Source organism: Diorhabda carinulata, chromosome 11, assembly GCF_026250575.1.
Source record: "Diorhabda carinulata isolate Delta chromosome 11, icDioCari1.1, whole genome shotgun sequence".
Lineage (NCBI taxonomy): Eukaryota > Metazoa > Arthropoda > Insecta > Coleoptera > Chrysomelidae > Diorhabda > Diorhabda carinulata.
The window spans coordinates 2,951,674-2,972,705 of NC_079470.1; the positions used below are offsets into that span (position 1 = coordinate 2,951,674).

The following is a 21,032-nucleotide window of genomic DNA, read 5'->3' on the forward strand; positions in this document are numbered from 1 at the left end:
GCAACTTAGTTTCAGAATCCAAATTGACAAACATTTAAAAATAAAACAACCAAAAAGTATGTGAGCCAGTAACAGACATGGCGTTGAAAATCGTCCTGAACTTCTCCTATTCCAGTGCACTGGCTCTTGTTAAAAGCTAGTGAATCATAAATTCTACTTTTTACTAAACCTTTCAGGATGGCCAATTGTATGTGAACAAAACAAAATGGTTGATAAACACAAATTCATATTGGGTAAGTGAAGAATAAGTTGATGAAAACCATTATATAGATGTGTCTAAGGTATTTAAGCACAGTAATGTACTGGTATGATTTGAAGATAATTATTTTTTCTAAATATGATTCTAGGAAAAGCGAGGGAAACTTGAAATAAAAATTCGAAATTATTTATTATAAGTTTTAATTTTTAAATAATAACATCATAACTGAAGTGATGTTCTTGTTGACCAAATAATTTCACTATGATATAAAACATTTAATGCAAAAACCTCATAGACCACTCTGACGTCATTTTCAGTATTGTTCGATCGTCAGAAAAGGTAAAGATTGCAAGAAATTTTCAAATTATAAGATTATTTTTTGTTATTCTGTTAGTACCAATTTTTTTTCTATCCCGGATTCTATCGTTTAATTTTTTTTTGAGTCACTAGTCCGCCTCTACTATGGGGTTAATGTAATTAACTTGAAAATTTTTTTGTTCCAATGAAATCAATTTATTTGAAGTAACTCGATTAAAGACAACCAATCAGTACATCATTATCCTGAAAACAGATCCCATGGGCTTACTTTGCGATGAATACATATTGATTTATCTGTATATTGACGTTTTAAATATTTAATATTTCAAAATGTCACGATTTGGATGTATACCGACGATGATATTAATGAAATCATAGAACCAAACATACGAAAAAGTACTGTATACAGTGAAAAATTTGTATGGAAAGCATTTATGGAATTTTGCAATGATAGAAAGTATCAATTAGATGCAAATCGGACGGCGGAAGAATTGGCGTTAATTTTAAAAGATTGGGCTGTGAACATGACAAGAAAACATGGTACAGAGTATTAACAAAACCATGTGGAACCTAACCAATAGGCAAAATTATGAAGAAATTCAAGTTATTATTCACCCATTAAAACGTGTTGTATTTCAACAAGTACGAGTTGGCCACGAATCTATACTATGTAATTTGTAATCAGACATTTATGGAATGATAAACCCCTGAAGAGCTGCAACTGAAAATGTATCACATATCCGCGGTAGAATTAGCTTGGCGATGTGGGAAAGCTCCAGTTTGCTTAAATGACTTTTTTTGTATCGAATTGAACAATGATGGTTCTGTAACAAATCGACTAACCAAGGTGGTTCAAAAATGTGTACTGAAAGCAAGTTTTTAATAAAAAATAACAACAGCAACGTTTGTCCTCTCAGATTATTCAAACAATTGATGTCAAAAAGGGGTCCAAATATTGAAATCAACAGATTATTTATGATAATGAATAGTCACTGGAAATCCGAAAATGTTCACTGGTATGATAGCGATTGGTTTGAATATCAAGGAAAAAAATTACCAATAACACAAATAGATCGATCGCGGCTAGTCGATTGGCCAAAGTAAGGTAAAACAGCAAGAGCTTACAAAAATTACGGTTCACAACAATGCCAACTCAATAAAACCTTAGTTGAATATTGACGAAAAACATCATAATCAAATTATTCACAGCATACGTATTTGGAAACATATCTTCATCAGTTATAGAAACTAAAACGTCTGGATCTTCATCTTGTCCAATTGTTCTTATGTTAACGTATATGTATGTATATTTTCCTATAATTAGAAATTTTTTTTTGTCTAAAAAGCCCTCGAACTTTGATAGATACACAAACAACTTTCTTAAGCTTATAGGAGGTAAGCTGTCGAAATCTGTTTTAAATTTTTTTTGAACAATTATCAATATCTACTAAAAACTAACCTATGAAATACGCTGTTTAAAACTTCCAGTTTACTGATAAATTCTTCTGTAGGTAACAGCAATACCCGGTTTTTTTATAGTTCAATGTTTCATTATAACTAAGTTTACTTATGCCATTCGAGTTCACGTTCATGGAGTACTATTATGTTAGAATGTAAGTCAAAAAAATGAAACTATGAAATGAAATATTGAAACATCGAAGAAATCATGAACTACATATAAAAATGTATTATAAGAATATAGACAAAGAATAGAGTATCTGTTATATAATAACAATCACTTGAGATTGAAAGAACAGCGAGAATTGAAAAAAAAAGAGCAGGCAAGATATGGTATAACAAAAATAAATAGAACATTGAAACAGACAGCATCTTGGAATGTAAAAATAAGACAATAAAGGAACTTAAGGAAGATACCTACTTGATAAAAACAACAATAGATACCAAGAATGTAAAGTAGAATGTAGCAAAGTTAAACTTTCAATAAGAGAGGTTGAAAGAAAATCATGGAAAGGCTTTGAAGGTCAACTAGGTAATAATAATAATTATAATACCATTAGGAGTGAACTAGGACCCTTAACGGAGTACAAGAATTGTGCACAACCCTCTAAACGCTTGAGAGACCACATCAGAGAAATATTAACTATTAGGACTGTCTAAGTACAAACTCTACATATCGAGAAAGGCATTGTCATGAACGGAAATGTGCAACTTCCCAACGAAGATATCGATGGAAAACGGAGAAACCTACAAATACTTTGGATTTCAACACCAAAGGAGTGAAGTCACTTATGAAATCCGAATTAAATGCAGGAAACAATGATGACGAAGAATAACAACCACCACCAGAAGTCCTCCACTATTAGAACAACATTACCCCGAGGTAATAGGTGGAAGAGGCTTAATCGACCTTCTTAATTTGCACTCTTGACAATTAATGAAGCTACGTGAATTCTTTCATAGGAAACCAGAAACCTCAACTCTACACCGGATTATATCCAAGGCTGATAAGGATTATTCATCCCTCAACCTCGCATCAAGAGAATCTGTGCGTGAATAGTGCATAAGTCTTTCGCATAATAATGACAAGCGAAAACTAATAATACAGGATAAGAAAAAAAGACAATGCATATTGATTTCTGAAATATAAGGACCTGCAGATCAAAACACAGAGAATGTGGAATCTTGAACGAAAGTGATACCTATTATAATTGGAGCAACTGGGTTTGTAACTAATGTTAGTTTCAACACCATCAAAGAAGTTCCGGGAACACACAACCTCCTCCAAATACAGTAATCAGTGATACTGAGTACGATACACATAGAAGGAATCGGGTAACACCCTAGGTGCACGGTGTGTACTCGGTGTTACAAGACTAAAGCACAAGCGATAAGTGCAGAAAAATGACAATAAGGGAAACAATGGAAAACCTACAATCACAAAACTAGCAATAAATATTCGAATAAATCAAATATGAATATGGAAACATTCCTCCAAAAAATGTTATACTAGACAAATTGATAACGTATTTTCAAAACTATATTGAGTGTACAGACGAACAAAGGAAGTATAGGCTGAGAACAAATGAGACATAAGAGAATGAAATAAAATCAGAGGGTATTTTGAAATGTAGGAAAATATGGGAGAGCAGTTAACTACCGCATTATACAGTAGAGCGTAAATGCCGAAAAGATACCAGAAGATTGGGAAATAAGTATTATTATTCCCATTCTGAGAAAAAAAAAGATGAAGATTGCAAAATTACTGAATTATAATTTTGCTGAGTATTTTTCCAAAAATGTATGAATTTATCTAAGCACTATATTGAAAACATTTAAATTATAGCAGAATTGGTAGCACCAGGCAAGTTATTTTCGAGTTAATGAAAGAGTTTTCAGTCAATATTATGTCAAAATTATAAAGGATAATGTAATAAAGAATGCAAATATAAAATCAACATTTTTCATTGGATATAGCAACCTTAAACCACTCTCTCCGAAATTGTGCTTTTACTAAAGGTATCTTGCTGTTTGGAAGAAGGAAATAAATTTACTGAAAACCTTCGAATACGAAACAAAAAAAGAAAATGAAGAAAGAGGATTATACTACTGCCAATAGATTAATTGTCGACAACATTTCGAACACTCTCTAAATTATAATTTTTATTATTTATTATGTAATCTATTTATAGCCGGTTATCAATTTCGGTTCTATTGATAAAAACCTGTTCATAATCTAGGTACTTTAAACTATTTCTCCAGTTTTTTCACGTTTTATACCAATAACCAAAAATTTTCTTACATGAAATATACTAAAATAAGAATCAGTATTTTAATATCTAATCATAATTGTCAATTAAAATAATTATAATTCATATTTATATTAATAATTAAGAACAAGTTTAGTGAAATTATTTGGTCGATGATTTGCATTATATCAAAAAAAATACTTAAAAACGATTATACCTTAAACATTAATTCGTTATCAAAGTCTTAGATGGCAGTCATACATATTCACGCACATATTTACACAAAGGCAAGTTCGCACAAAATTACATGCTTTTAACTTTTTCTTCAGTCACTTGAACGTCTTCACTTCGTTTCTTCATATTTTTATTTCCAATATAAATGTGTCTAATATTTTGGAAAGGTATTTCGATGGTTAACGACAATAAGATAGACAGTCCTATCACCCAAGCGTACTCCCTTAAATTCAATATTGACCAGAAGAAATTCGTTTCGTTCGAAGATCGAGTCGTACCAACGTTATAGAAAAACACTGGAAATTGTGTCAAGTATACCGTATACGAAATTTTAGTCCAAAGTAGGAATAATTTATTCGAAAATAAATATCCGGCAGCAACTGAAAATTAAAAATAAAGTTAAATATTTGAAGTATATAAAGTGAGCTTTTAGTATTATATGGAAATAATAAATTGATTTGACACTAAGATAACATCATATCACAATGTTAATTAAATTTTTTTTATAATATGTTACACCATATAAATCTGGTCATGTGCGATTGAATGTCGTAGCGTCTTCGTTCGTGATCGTGTGTAAAACAGAAAGAGATAATGAAACATCAAAATCAAGTCAATCATTCACATCGAAAATCATGATCATAAGTTGATATAAGATGAGAAAATCCCATTTTGGAGAAAACTACGGGAAATATTTAACAAGTCTCTTGTAAAATCCACTCTATGGATTTTATCTCCAAGATGAAGTCGCTGAACCATTTGAATATGATATGGCTACAAACTCTACATACTTTTGGTTGAGTAACATCAAATTCTCGACTTACTTGTCTAGTACTTTTTGTAGGGTTCATAGTAACAGCGTCAATAATGTCATCTTCCTGCGCTCCATTTATATGTCGTTCTGTTTTTCCACGAGGAAAAGTGCCATTTTATCGCAAATAATTTACTCTACCATTACCATTACAGAATTATTAAACAAAGAATATGTCGGCGTATTCTGTGGTGGAAAACGGGCGGCTTTTTAAACGAAATTAACAATAGGTCTACTAAAGCTAACACACAGGACGAATATGTATTCTTGTATGAGTACATAAATAACGATTGATAATGACAATTATGACAGATAAAATATCAAGAAAGGTCAATTGTCAATTTGTTTTACTAGAGATTAAGACTATTTTAATGGAGAATGAAAAATTAATCGAATGTATAGTTTTTCCAATACCTGGCGACAGGAAAAGAAAATGTAGTCGTTATCTAAGGATGTCTTCCGCAGTCGTGAGTTCAGGATTTTAACAAGGATGTTAAGTTCTGTCGGGGGTACTGCGATTATGAATTATCTTTTAACTGTACGTTAAAATGATAAGTCCAGCATAAGTGCTGGATAATTTACGAGTAGCAGCAAAGATACAGCCAAATAAAGCAACACAAATCAATCATCTTTAACTAGAATATCAATTATGTTAGTGGAAACTTACTTTTATATCCTAATTGCCATATGAATATTACCCAAGCAAATGAGAAACACCATAAGATGGGCGAAACTGCTGCATACCATGCTGCATCCTTAGGATCGTATACGTAATCTATGGTTCCCATAAATGCTGCTCCAAAAAATGAAACGAGGAAAGTAAAGAGTGCCATAGTGTTTCCGACATTTAGTTGAGTCTGTGTAAATACATAAATTTCAACCAAATATTTCTAGCTTATGACATAAAAATTGGAGAATTTGATAATGATGGACGAATTATTTGCTTATCACTCAAAAATAAAAAAAATCATGATTCTGAAGGTTTTATTTATTCATTTAATTTTTTAAGTTACGTATTGGTCTGTTTCTTGACATTTTTGTAAGCTTTACAATAAACTAATCCTCTAGTTTCTACGATGTTTGGGTATTTTATCAACAATCCTAGAGTACCAGACCATTATAATATCTACGAACGCGCGCACAATTTTACCTCTCCCCGGTAATTTATTTGGTTTAAGCAGCTTCTTTGCGCCCGGGAAACTATATGTTGTTGTGGTTCCACAATTTATTATTGACTATTCGTCACAAATATTATGACGGTCTGGTGTACTATTTTTTCAATTTTGTTAGTAAAAGGTGAGTGTTTCTTTTGCATTTTGGCGTCAGGAGTATAATATTTTCATTTTCCAAGTGAGACCCACATCAAAATATAGAGATAATCGACTTCTTACTGATGCAGAAATTGCGGCTGAAGTCGAAAAAGGAAAAATAATGAATGGTAGAGATGATGATATTCAATAAATGATTCTGAGTGGAGTAATAATTTAGAAGACGATAATATTGGATCAAATCTTATTCAATATGAAGATTCAAATAATGAAATTGTAGAGTCGAATGGAGATATCGAGATGTCGATAATATTCCACTGTCTCGCCCAAGAAATGATAATACAACCTGGCAAAACACAAATTAAGGGTAAAAATTAGCATAAATGGTCAACAACACCAATACAATCAAAAAGGGTATCTAAAAGAAATATAATTCATTTTATCCTAGTGCCAAAGGTTGCAGCCAAGAAACTTTTGCATCTTAAATTTTTTTGCATTTTATAATTAATGGGATAGTTGAAAAAATAAAAGAATTTAAGATATTTCGGGTAAAGCAGCCAAATACAAAATAGAAGATTCAATGACTCTTTTGGGTTTATTGATTCTTACAGATATATTACATCTTTCGGGAAGTTTGTACAGGGTAACAATGAGTAGCTCTCGTTTTCGATTTCTTCCAGATTGCTTACGGTTTGACAACAAACTTACTCGCACAGAGAGATTACAAAGCGATCCATTTGCGCTAGTTAGAGAAATTTGGAATAGTTTGATATTTACTTGCAAAGCAATTGATGAATACTTGCGTCGATATGCATTTAGAATGTATATTCCTAACAAACCGTCTAAGTAATGCCCGATGCGGGTAATGACTTCTGATTCCTCAACAAAATATACGATAATTGCCGAGCCATATTTAGGAAAGAAGATTTATCATCATTAGCCTTTAGCTAATTACTATTTGAAACATTTAACAGCAACTATTCGTGGTACCAACAGAAATATAACCATGGACAAAAAGTGTACGTATCTTAAGGCACTATAAGGAAAAACAAAAGGCAGATACCTCCGGAAATGTTGAATACAAAAAATCGTAAAATTAGTACATCAATGTTTTGTTTTGACAAAAGCAAAACGCTTCAACAGTCGTAAGATAAATGGGTGATTCCGTTCTAACTGTGATTTTTTGTATTCAAAATTTCAAGATTTTAAAATTTAACTTTTCTAACTTTTTTATGCATATTATTCATCTATTTTACTGTAAAAATAAAACTCTAAGAGGAATTTACTACAACTTCAAAGTATCACGAGTTCCACGGTACTGACTCATTTATCCACGGTACTGACATGGTAACTTAAGATATTAAACAACAAGTGCATCAATTTTCCTCAGTTTGATCATAAACATTAGAATTTATAAGGTAATTAGTTTAAATCATTTGTTACGACAAAAAAAATTAATAATTTATCGGCAAATTCTAGGAATGGACATGACACGGTACTGACATTCAAGTGATGTAGTATAAGTTTTCTTTAAGTGGCAAGTTATATTGTATAAAAATAATGTTTAAATATCTTAAGAATTATTCAATTAACACAAAATTTTTATTAATTGATTATTAATTAATGACTAGTACAAAAAAACAATACAGGACATTGAATATCACAGTTATAATGGAATCACCCAAATATCAAACCAATTTCGCGCAGAAATTTTATTTTATTTTATGCTAGAAATGAGTAAAGAACTTATAAAGCTCGGGTTGAAAGTGATAAAAAAATGCAATTCTTTGAGGCGACCAATACCACAAGAAATTTATTTTATTTTGAAGTAAAAGATGTGCCAGAAGATACACCAACTCAAGTAGAAATGAAGCGTAGTACTTGCATTTATTGACCTAGTAAAAAAAGAAGAATGACAACTAATTATCGCATTGACTTCAAAAACCAATATGCACAATACACTGATTTTTTTTCTCTATAAATATATCAATTTAACATCTGCATGTCTAAGCGAATAAAACTCATTATACTATTTTAAACTGAAAAAATATTTTCAATATTAGTTATAGTAACATTTACAACGGTATGGTAATCACTACACTCGCAGAGAGGTCTAGTACTCTAAGGTTAATGGTAGATGCTACTATTATAGTCCATCTATACAATGCGCCGCATATGTATGGAATAAATTCAATTTTAGCTTTATTAAGTACTATGTAAAAAAAACCTGAAACAGGTCGATTTTTATTTTTAAATTGACAACTTTAAGTATGAATATATCATCCCCCTCCAGCAATTCTTCTGAATTATAAACAACCCCTTGAGAATTTTAATTAAGAAAGGAGGTCATTTTTCTAATTTGGTGCAATAATAACTGAGGAAATGAATTTTTGAATGTAAAATTTCAATAATGTCTCTATCCCAAAACTTCACATAGAATGAAGATAATAATGTTGCGTAATATTTAGAATGCATTGTTCAATGTGCTTTACAATTCAATTAAATATTCAATCAACACAATAACCCAGGTGATTTTGGAATTCTCGTAAAACATTTTGTATCACCTCAGCTGTAATTTCCTTAATTTCTTCCGTTATCCTAACTTTCAAATCAGTAATATTTTTTAGTCTATTGAAATATACTTTAGATATTAAATAACCAGATAAAAGGTAATCGAGAGGAGTCAAATTATGGGATTTAGCCGGCCATTAGTTCGTTCTACGTTTTCGAGTCCACCTATTGGGAAAAAACTCGTTTAAATAATTTCTAACTGAACGTACAAAATGCGGTGGAGCTTCGTCTTATTGATAATGAATAAATCAATCTCATTTGGATTATTAACATCAGGAAAAAGCCTTAAGGCACTGAAAAGTTGATCAAAAAATCTAGATAAACCTCACCATTAACTGCGTCTTCAAAGAATTAGGGCTAATAACTTTATTGAATGTGAGTCTCACACACTCGGTGAGGGTTTTCTCTGCTCCAATATCTACAGTTCTGTTAGTTAACCGTTCCGTTGAAATGAAATTTTGCTTCACCAGAAAAAACTATTTTGTTTATGAACTGCAAATCTGCGTTTATTCTGTCCATCATCAATTCACAGAAGTGTTGCCTTCTATCAGAATCATCTTCATTTAACTCCTGAACCAACTGAATGTTGTAAGGGTCGTATTCTTCTTATACAAAACTCTCAAAACGCGGATTTTCCTCAATCTGTACGAACACATCTAACGAATTTTTCATCAGTAAAGTGAAAATTTCTATCTGGTTTTTCAATAATTTGTACATGTCTAGTTTCACGAATTCTTGTTAAATTCATCGCAGATCATATTTTTGCAGCTCAATTTTGCAGAATTAACTCACAATCACATCTGACGTTATCGTCTTCAGGAACAGTATAATTGTGTTCAAACTGAATATCATCAACGGTACAAGAAATTCTAGGTTGGCAGAGTACATTACCATATTATATCACTTGGAAATGTGATCAAATATATCAATTCTTCTTTTTTCCTTGAAGTAACATCTTTCAAATGACAACTGTCCAATTTTTAGCTACTTTCCCTCAATAGTTTTTTTTCCGGAATTTTTAATTGCCTCTTTTTATGCCGTAATGATTGTTGTTGCGTCATAAAATAGGAATACCGTGATGGAACATCGCAAAGAGCAATTGAAGTAGATAGTGGACAAAATGAAGATATATTATTTTACTATTTTATTATTTTACATGAGTATCTGAACATGGGCATGAATAAAATGAAGATAACAATGAAGTAATGACACAAAGTGTTTGGACAAAGTATAAAATGTTTTTTCTACGACCGTGCATTTTAACCCACTTTCCCGCACGCATTTTAGTTTTGAAAGTGTCACTAGTGCGGGAAACTGAAATTATGCAAATTTTGAACTTATTAGATAGTTTTTCACTTTGGAGGTTATAACTATTGTTATAAATAAATAAATAAAATTTTTTGAAAATATAAAATGATAAAGATATTTTTTATATAACCATGTACATTCTTCAAATTAGTGTCACAAAACAACTATCAAACCACTTGGGTTTGATATTAGTTGTTATGACAACCCAGGCGTGTAATTGTTACTAAAGCGTCAAAGTTGTTCAAAACGTCTTGGAAGTGACCGAATAAGTACAATCTTCTTCTAAATTAAACCACATTAAACCTAATCCGATACAATAATATTAATGGATTCAACCGACGAAGAACTTCCCGAAGCCATTTTGAAGGCTGCAAATGAAGCTAATTCCGAGCTGTTATCTGCCAAATCCACTTTCGTTTCTTAAACAAAAAAATATTGGTTTTCGAGCACAGAAAGCGCAAGTTTCTACCAAAGAAGATATATCCAGGGTTATGCTAGCTCCCGATGAGGTATACCTGATAATTAAAGTGAGAACCATTTTTGCACTGGCTGGCGCTCTCCGCAGATCCGATCTTGTAAATATCACTGTCGACGACATTCAAGATAAATTGTGATAATTGTTGTGAAAATTTCTGATTCCAAAAATCATTCGTCAAGATCATTTGTTTTATCTGAAGAAATAAATGATGGAACCTATTTGACGCTGTACAGAAAGTACGCAGATATACCTACCACTCCACACCGCCGATTTTTTATTCATTATGGAAAAGAATGGAAAATGCTCAGTTCAATGCGTTGGCGTAAACACTTTTGGTAAGATGCCAGCAGAGATTGCTGCATATTTACTACTACTCTACTACTGTCGCTGAGAGCTATTTGGAGGACTCCGAAAATCAGAAGAAAAAAATATCAACAAAATTCTCTGTACTACAAATGACTTAAAACCGTTGCCGTCACCGTCATCGTCATCTTTATACGACCTGCAGCCGATGCCATCCTCATCGACGTCATCTACCTTCCAGTTGAAACCAAATAACTCTACTGGACCGGCAATTCTTACTAGTCTACAAATTGTTTTTTCAATATTAATATTTATAATAATTAGTAGTTTTCAGTTGAATTTTTTTATATTATTAAGTTTGTTGGAATAAAATAATTTTTGAAAAATGGGTTGGTATACTTTTTTATATATATGTATGTATATATATATATGGTCGTAGAAAAAATAATGTTCGTAACTCATGCGTAGTGTCTTTACCGAATCGCTCCGCGTTATTCGGGCCAACTGCAGTCGCGTGCGGGAAAGTATCACTTTCCGCACTTGTTAGGAAAATAACAATTTTGTTCCAATTTTTAATTAAGTATGAAACTTGAATTCGCTACTAGACTGGGAATATGTACGCTACATTTCATTACAATACGACATTCTTCTTCTTAAGTAATTGGTCTAAAAACTAAGGGAAATATCTTAGATGATAGGCTCCGAATATATGTATAACAAAGTACGTTACGCTGATATTTCGCAACTAAAAAATTCTCCAATTTTTATCTGAATTGGTATTTCCTTGATTCAAAACTAACACCGGAGTAAACATCGCCATATTATGGCCCCTCCACACTCTTGCAAGAATCTCCGCGAGATTAAAGAGAAAACAATGATTAAAAAGAAGTAAAGAAAAAGAAAATGGTGGATGACAACAATTCATCGTAATAGAACAAAGTAAGTAGATACTTTTTGAAAGGCAAGGCTGTTATATTATTTTTAGTTTATTTCTGTAGTATTTAAAATTTGTATTCCATAAAACCGGTTCCCCTTGAAAATATTCTGAAAACTTCAATTCAAATTCGTTTGTCCAAGTTACGCTCATATTGATGCCTTGTGGTACACAACACAATCATTCAAATCGGCGACTCGCTCGTTACTGATAAACATGTGTGAGTCGATAAACCTTCTCGCCTGTTCTCACTATGGAGGGTAGAAGTAAGGAGAACCATACCTGTGCTACAGATGTGTCCATCAAATCCTTTACGTTAGGGATGCGGTACTATAGCATGAGTTTAAAGAATGATAATGACTTCGGCGTACTACTTGAGTTACTTTTCATTTTACGTCCACTCGGACAACTTTTTACTGAGCAAATTTGATGATTCTATTGTGAATTAAAGTTTTGTGATAATTGACTTTATAATTACTTCTTACAAATTCACAATAACTAATTACTAATAACTAAAATAACTAAGTTCATATGATATCTCGACCGACAAGAGCGCCATTATGGTTAAATTTTGAATTATAATTTACCGTCTACAAGCGGACAATTTTTAAGGTAAGCCTCCATATGAGATGGTCCTCCTTACCTCTATCCTCCATAGTTCTCACATTCTCCGGCAAAGATGGAGAACAGCGCGAGAGCTTGAGCAAAATACGCGAATCGGTTCCACATTCGCATTTCTCACATGTTTCTTGCGTTCCCGGGAAAGTGTAGAGGGGCCTTTAGCATTCAGTCACTAAGACATCACATTGTGAAGATCGGCAATCAGATTTTCTATGATTTGTACAAAACATTTTAGCTACGTGGAACTAAATATACGAGTATTACCTGTCATTAACTCAAAAATTATTTTACCTTGGTGAAACTGAGATTAGAGAAATTTCTCAAAATGTATCCCAAAAATATACCCATGATATAGACAGTAGCTCGGTGGGCTGGCAGAATATACATGTGATCAGCTGTATCAAATAATTGTTGGATCCTACAAAAAAAACGTTTGGTAAGAAGAATTAATGTATTAAATTTGTTTAAAAGTCATCTTTTCATAATATACTATAATAAACTGCTCGAATAAAACGTCTTAACAATCAATCGGCTTTTGGATCCAGAGATTCAAATGTAATTCTCGAGCTCTTACGAACACCCGTACGTAGGTTATGAGAAGGATGTTTTGTGTTCTTGCGTATAAGGATTTTATCAGACCATCGAATTGGGCTAAAACGGATATCTGAAGCACTGAATATTTCATTCGAACGCGTTCACGTCAATTTGGACATGAGAAAAATTACTGCAAATTGGATCCCCAAATGTTTGAATGTTGACCAAAAGCGTGCAAGGGTAGAAGCACCGTGTTTGATCTGTGCTCGATTTGAAAACGATGTAGACTTCTTAAATCGAATTGTTACTATGGATGAGACTTGGGTATATTTCTACGATACAAAAACGAAGTAACAATCGATGGAATGGCGGCACTCTCGTTCTCTAAGACCTAAGAAGTTTCGTGTCCAAAAATCTGCTGGAGTAATCATGATTGATTTTTTGGATAAGGTGTTTTGTTTTTGCGGGACAACGCCCCTGCACACAAATCTCATGTTGCCATGCAAAAAATTCATGATTTAGGGTTTGAATTACTAGAACACCCCCCTTATTAACCAGATTTGGCTCCGTCTGATTATCATCTCTTTCCTCAACAGATAAAAAGTTTAAATGGTCGTAAATTTTCTTCCACCGAGGAGTTAATAAAAGCCGTGGAAGTCTGGTTTGCAGAGCAAGAAGAAACATTTTTTTTGAAAGGTCTAGAGATGTTGCAGGTCCGCTGTAATAAATGAATATATCCTCGTACATAAGTGTGTATCAAAAATTGAAATAATCTTATCAGGGAATTTCGCTTTCAAACTTCTCCACTCAATTTTATTATATTTATGAATCAAGTGAAATTTTAATCCATCAAACCACATTTGAGCCCTTTATTCTAAAATTTTCTGTTATCGCTTCTTTTTTGCAAGTGTTTCGGGCAGAAATTAATCTTTCAATTTCAATTGACAATTAAAGTTTTTTCCATAGTTTTAAGGATTCTTTTACGTAGAAACTAACTGCCCTGGCGATCTGTGATAATTTGTTTGCGCGTAACGTATTCCTACGTTGGTTCTCACAAAAGTATTTATATATCGTTGAAAAGCTTACACTGTTCGTGTTCCCTTTGCTTGAAAAAGAGATTGAGTCCTAGCTCGGAATGGGGGATGGGGAATCATTCCACTCAAATTTCCCGAGAAGCTCCTACTCCCGGCGTGGGGTCGAGCGTTGTCGTGAAGAAGCTCTACTCTCATTGTCAGTAGACCTCTCCGGCAATTTTGGATTGCTTTTTGGACAATATTTCACAATATCTGTCTGAGTTAATCGATGGAAAGTCCCCCTTTTGATGCCAGAGCACAGTGACCATAACCTTTCCTGCCGATTGCGTTTGTTGGAATTTCCTTGGTGGTTGTGAATCAGAGTGACGCCACTTATAAGATTGTTGTTTTATTTTAGAGAAGTAATTATTCATCTATGCTCCATTTTCTGCAACGATAGGGTCCAGTAACTTCTCCTTGTTGCCTCCCACTTACAATGTTGAAGTAACTTGAGAGCACAGCCAAGGCGTTGAAACTTCCGGAATGCGTTCCACAAGTTCCGATCTTTGAGCAGCTCAATGTAGATCTACTATACATTCGCATTCGAATCTGACGGTGTTTCAGTCTGTTCATTATCGTAAACTTCCGTGTTACACTCAATAAAAGTCCGACACCATTTGTAGAGGTGTTCACTGGACATGCACTCTTCATCATAAACTTCAGTCAGTTGCATATGAATATTTACGGGCGGTAACTTCTTCTTGTTTTTCTTCGTCGCACGTTAGGACTTAGTCCTATATTTGCATCAATGGTTGCCTAGCTGCTTCTGGGATGATAAAGAACAGCTTTCATACCATTCTGATAGTCGGGATATATTCGGTTTTTCTTCCTTAGCAATCTTTGCCAGCCTTTCATTTGACATTTTGTCCACGGCGTCTCTCCATTCCCTTCGTCGATTTCTATGCATGAATAAATTGGACAACTGCTCAAACTTTGCACTTGGCGATCATCAAATCCATCTCTCACTGTTGCCCAGCGAACACTTAGTGACGTGAGGGATCGCGTATGGGTGACCCACTGCATCTTCCCTTGATACTGTATGTCATTGGGAACCTTACTTTTGCTAAAACCTTCGTAAAAGATCACTAGGTGTGACTGCAAGGAGCTCAACTGATACATAAATAACAAAAGGCAATTATTATTGAATCCAGATGTTTTATTGCAGAACATTATTTCTCAACCTCTTTACATATCAACAAAGGCAGCTTTGGTTTTTTTAATTGTGTGCACTTTGAAATTTGTAGAGCTCAAACTTTTGGCAAAAACTTTATGGCTGGTACTTGAAAAAAACAAACAAATACTACTTACGATGTTCCGAAGTGTACATAATTTGACAATCTCATCGTGTAGGAAACGTAATATCTCATAATCGTTGAGATAGCAGCTAAGGCTATTAATATGATTGATCCTCTCTTCGGCCATCTCCAGATCAAATATATCAAAAGTGGAGACACGAAGAATAGTTGAGTGTCGATTCCAAGGTGATGAGTATGAGTTAGGCACTGAAAACAATATACGTTTATCATTTTGAATTGTTTATAAAGTAAAATAAATAAGAAATATGCGAAATATTCACTGAAATGTGTGATATGCATAGAGAAAATATTAAAGATAGAGAGAGTGGCATGTAAGTGAAATTATATTATCGGAGAAGACAGAAACAGCATTGGTTTACAATTATCCATCTTTCCCTACTCGCCATTAAATTCAGATCTAGTTATTCTCCTCTTTTGCCATTCCTAACACTTGAAACTTCGACATCATTTCGATCAATTGAGAATGGATTAGAGAGAAATGGGGAGTGGCATACCGATATTCTTTATCTCTTTGCCAGCCGTTTGAGCTCACTTGAACAAGTTCCCACACCACGATTTCTTTTTCTCTACTATTTTCTCTAGGGTAATATGAAATATTTGGCTATGCAAGTCTACGACCACTATACATTTTGTGATGCGGTTGCTCTTCGGTAACTTTCCTTGATTTGTCAATTTTAGAGAAGGTATTACGTTTATATCTCATGCAGGACCTTGTGGTTGTCTTCTTTCAAGAACAAAGCATCTTCTATTTCGACTATTTCACGGTGTTTTTCAATGTTGGCTAGGTTTATGAATATTTCGCAGTTCAAGTGAATTTTCAATAGTACATCCAATCCGTAACAAATCGAAATTAAGGTAATCTGAATAGTGTGGCGAGTTGCATGTGTGATATAGGTGGTTGGCGCCATCTCTCGGCGATGTGTGAAGCTATTATTTTTTAGGTGAGACATTTGGTCAAAGAATAATTCGCAATATCTATTTAGCAGTTACAGTCGAGAACAATGATCAATATTGTTCTTAACGGAAATTCCAGATGTAGATTTTAGATCGTTTTGGGAAGTCGTTTCAGCACCTCCACCTAGAAGATATTTTCTTCAAGATATTTTCGTATGCCGGAATTATTATTTGATTAGTTTCTGTGGCTAGTTTTTTAAGCTATGTTTTCGCTTCACGCACCGCTTAGCAGCCGATTGTGCCTCACTTTGCAGTTATGAAGTAGTAACCCCAGCTATTGTTTTTTTATGGATATATCTTCATGTATAGTTTATTCTTATTTCAGTTTTAAATAAATCAAATTGTGTTTAACCGTTGCTTCGTTCTCTTATATAACTCCGTGCCTCAAAAGCTTCATAAGGAGCATTAGCAGCAAATACCCAGGTTGCAAGGCAGGTATGGAAGAGAAGTCCAAGGATATGCACAAAAATACGCTAAGTAATTTAGAGCGGCAGCGACACTAAGAAGATTGATTTAAATAACATTATATATGACTTATGAATCAACTTGTAGTTCAACATTTGAAATTAATTGGAGCATGTAAAAAACATTCCAGGTTTTTAGCTCTTTTATACCTACTTATAATTACCCACTTACCATATCTTTAAATCCAAAATAGTTGTGTATGAAAAATAAATTTCTCCACCAATACTTTTTACATATATCCGAATGATGCGTTACCACTAAATTCCACAAAGGCCCACTGTCAATGTGAGGTAATATGAAAGTACAAAAGGCTATCAAAGCCATGAATGTTGGTAGTATCCTGAATAGTCGAGTTGTGTACTCTTCGATAATATTGATCTTCTGAGTTTTTTGTAGACGTCCCAGTAACGAATACGTGGTTAACATGCCGGATATCATGATGAAAGGATCCGTATAAAGACTAGCCGCTCTGCCTATTACAGAAAACGGTCTGGAGATAAACTGTAAATATGAAATTTAATAAATATTTTGACCACCATCAATTCTAATTTAGTTCGTGTTCGTCAAGGGTGTTATTTAGAATGGAACAGTCGGTCAGATGAAAAGTTTATATCAACAAAAATGGTTACTACATAGAGTTTAAAACAAAAGAAATATAAACGAAAAGAAATAAAATAATGATTCATCCACACGTCTATCTCTGAGATTGAAGCGATACGTCGCCTTTACGTCTTTTAAGTCTTTAAATAAAATAATACGTCTTTTTTGGAATTCGTACGTCTTTTGTATTCACAGAATATCTTTAATCGTCACTTTTTGTCTAATTATTATATTATATGACCTTCTAGATGGGATCGTCCGCTTCGTCGCGATGTTGTCGGCTGACACAAAAAATTACTTGGGTACTTAGTAAAAGTTGAATGAATAGAGATGGCAGAACACGAAAAATGATAACTAAGTGGAAAAGAAACGTAATTTGGAAAGTTGAGTCCCTACAATAGTGATACCTAGCACTAGTTCTTATTTGACGATTAGTGTTAATATGTTAAGAAAAAACTGCTGCCACTGAATTTTTGACAACTAAATTGGTTTTGGAAATCAAGATCAGGTTGACACGATCAAAATGTTTGAAAATTATCGAGCTTTTTACGAGCGATTTTTGCACTTGTTTGGCTTCCCAATATAAAAGTAGCTCGTTTGTATAGAGATTTGTTCAAGATGTTTGTGGTTCAGTAAATCACTGATGACTGTTCAATAAGAATTATTAAAAGAACTGAAATCTGTTACACAATGGTCTATGAACAAACATTACAAATGTCTTAAACAAAAGTAGTAAAAATTTTTGCATGGTCAGTTTTAAATTTAGAATAAACACTGAAAATTTGACATTCAGTAACACGGATCGAAATCACGGTCTAGGTGGTTAGGATCAATTGTTAAATTAACTTCCTGATCTAGTATGATAGTTTCCGGAAAGTTCTAAAGTGATTTTAAATTGAATTACATCAAACTTCTATCAGACATAACACCTAAAATCTCTCACGAATGAAGGTTTTTATCGATATTTTTGTTTGAAGGTTACTCCAGTACCTTTTAGAAAATAGAAAATTCTGGATATTTTTTTTAGGTATTTCTGTAGACATCAAAAAGATATAATTAGATCTTTTATCTATTGAAAGTGTTGCAATGAAAGATAAATAGCAATAAATTTTGTCCTCAAACGCTTCTCTAATATTTACAAAATTTTCTTCTCAAACAATGAGATGGAATTTAGAAGCGTTTTCTTTGTGGCTTTCCTATCACTCTTTTTTGGTCAATCCATTTACTAGTATTATTTATCTATTGCGTAACTGGAAAATAGAGCTCCTTTAGTAGAATTTTCCTTAGTTAATAGTAAGAGTATTCTCAAGAATACCAGAACAAACGATCAATTCTAACTTGAGCTTAAGCTTAAGACAATTGTTAGCATCATGCAATCTTGTCCAGATGTAGTGTGTTAGCAAGATCAACTTTTTTAATAGTGCTAAAAAGAAAAGTGACGAAAATAAAAACTTAAAGAGAAAACTAGGTTAACTTTGGGATTTTTTTCTGTCATTCAGTGTATGATATAAGTTGATTTTCCACAACAAAAAAGATTAATTAGTCAATTTCAATCCAGGAGGAATAATGAATTGCTCGATGTTGTCCATTCGAAAGGAGTGGTTACGATCAAGCTTTTTGATTTGGTATAGTTATGCAAAAATTGATTTTTGTTAAATTTAAAATCATCTTCGCTTTCTCTACCTAGTTTCCATTTCACATTTTTCTTAATAAAATTGCTTGAGATATACGGGTTTTAAGTGTTAAAATAATGGAATTAACCATAGTTAGTCTGGTCAATTCGGACATTCGAAGTTACATAAATTCCCATCAAGATGAAAATCAGTAGAATCAGTTTAATATACAATTGAAAGTGAAATTTGAATATTCCCCATCATTTCCATGTATGGAAAAAATTCCATTCAAAGTTAAAGGTCAAAAAAATGTAATTATCATGCGATTATCAGCAAAACGGTAAGTGTTATCATAAAAATACTTTAAATAAAAATTGTAGATCATAAAATTATCTACAAAAAACGTATTAATATTTTTTTCCTACGAGCTACCGTTTCTGAGATATAACGATTCAAAAAGTTGTAAAAGTTGTCGTATTTAATGGTTTCACCAATATATTTTCAGCAGTAAACTTTTACAACATTGAAATGAACCGAGACTTGATTTAAGTATTTGTAAGAAATTATTGATTGACAAAGATGTTGCTAAAGTTCGACGATGTTCTTCTGCAGATTTGGCATTTTTCGTGCAATCATAGCCCTTGAATACTACAGTAAATCTGAAACATAACTTTTACAACTTTTTGAATCGTTATATCTCAGAAACGGTGGCTCGTAAGAGAAAAAGTATTAATACATTTTTTGTAGATAATTCTATGATCTACAATTTTTGTCAAAGGTATTTTGATGATAATATATATTGATTCAACATTGAACACATAACGAGAACGATGGAATAGTTGCTTTAAATGGAAAACGGAAGAAAAGAAGCAGACGCAGTGTTAAATGGAATAAGAGGGTAGCAAATAACCTGGTGAAAAGAGAACTCAATTGAAGATGGGCTAGACAGGAAACAAAGGAGAGACTCGTATGCAGAAAAAATATGGTAGTATAGGATTCAGGTAAAAGAGATTTTAAATCACTAATTTTTCACTACTAATATCAACAAAGATTGATTTTTACTACGTTTAATATATTCTTAATTTCTGCTCTGTTCCAGGTACCAACATTTTATAATATTTTGAAAATATATTAGTTTCAAAATCAAGAAAAACGGTTTTCATTGTTGGGAAAAGAAGAATAATTTCGGGTATTGATTAAACAATAAATACCTAACAAAACAATAAAATGAACCGAGAAAAATTTCATCTGGACCCGGAAGTTTCTCATCAAATGAAATTATCTGTGAATAGCTATTTGCTCTTAAAAGAGGGCATATTAACACAGGACATGCTGAACTTCTTGAACTGACTCTACTCTACTCTAGAAATGTTCAATAAAATCGAATATACAATATTTTACATATACATATAAAAAAGTTGTCCACAATGTGGATCTCGCGATTTTTTAATGCTGAATAAAAGCACAGTTGCAGTGTAAAATCCAAACGAAAGTTAAAATATCTTTGTTATACAAATAAGTTTTTGTTTCCAGAGAAATTAACCGAATTACGTTAAAATTTATTGCTACAAGTGCCATATTTACCTTATCTGACTCCCTCTTATTTGTTTCTGTTCTCAAACTTGAAAAATGGTTTAATGTCAATCCTTCCAAACACAAGAAGAGACAATGACAAAGACAAATGCGTATTTTGTGGAGCAAAAAGGTTAGTTTTTGAAAGATAAA

The 21,032-nt window shown here is 32.8% G+C and overlaps 1 protein-coding gene across 1 annotated transcript in view; it reads right to left on the reverse strand.

Annotated features, from left to right (window-relative positions):
- Positions 1-397: 397 nt before the first annotated feature.
- LOC130899405 (O-acyltransferase like protein-like) overlaps positions 398-21,032 on the reverse strand; it is an 88,876-nt gene continuing 68,241 nt past the window's right edge. Inside the window, exons 7-11 of the mRNA XM_057809329.1 lie at positions 17,266-17,595; positions 15,668-15,861; positions 13,044-13,170; positions 5,937-6,126; positions 398-4,838 (exon numbers count right to left, since the gene is read on the reverse strand). Coding sequence (XP_057665312.1) covers positions 4,528-4,838; positions 5,937-6,126; positions 13,044-13,170; positions 15,668-15,861; positions 17,266-17,595 — 1,152 coding nt within the window. The 3' untranslated portion in view covers positions 398-4,527. The remainder of the gene's footprint in view (positions 4,839-5,936; positions 6,127-13,043; positions 13,171-15,667; positions 15,862-17,265; positions 17,596-21,032) is intronic.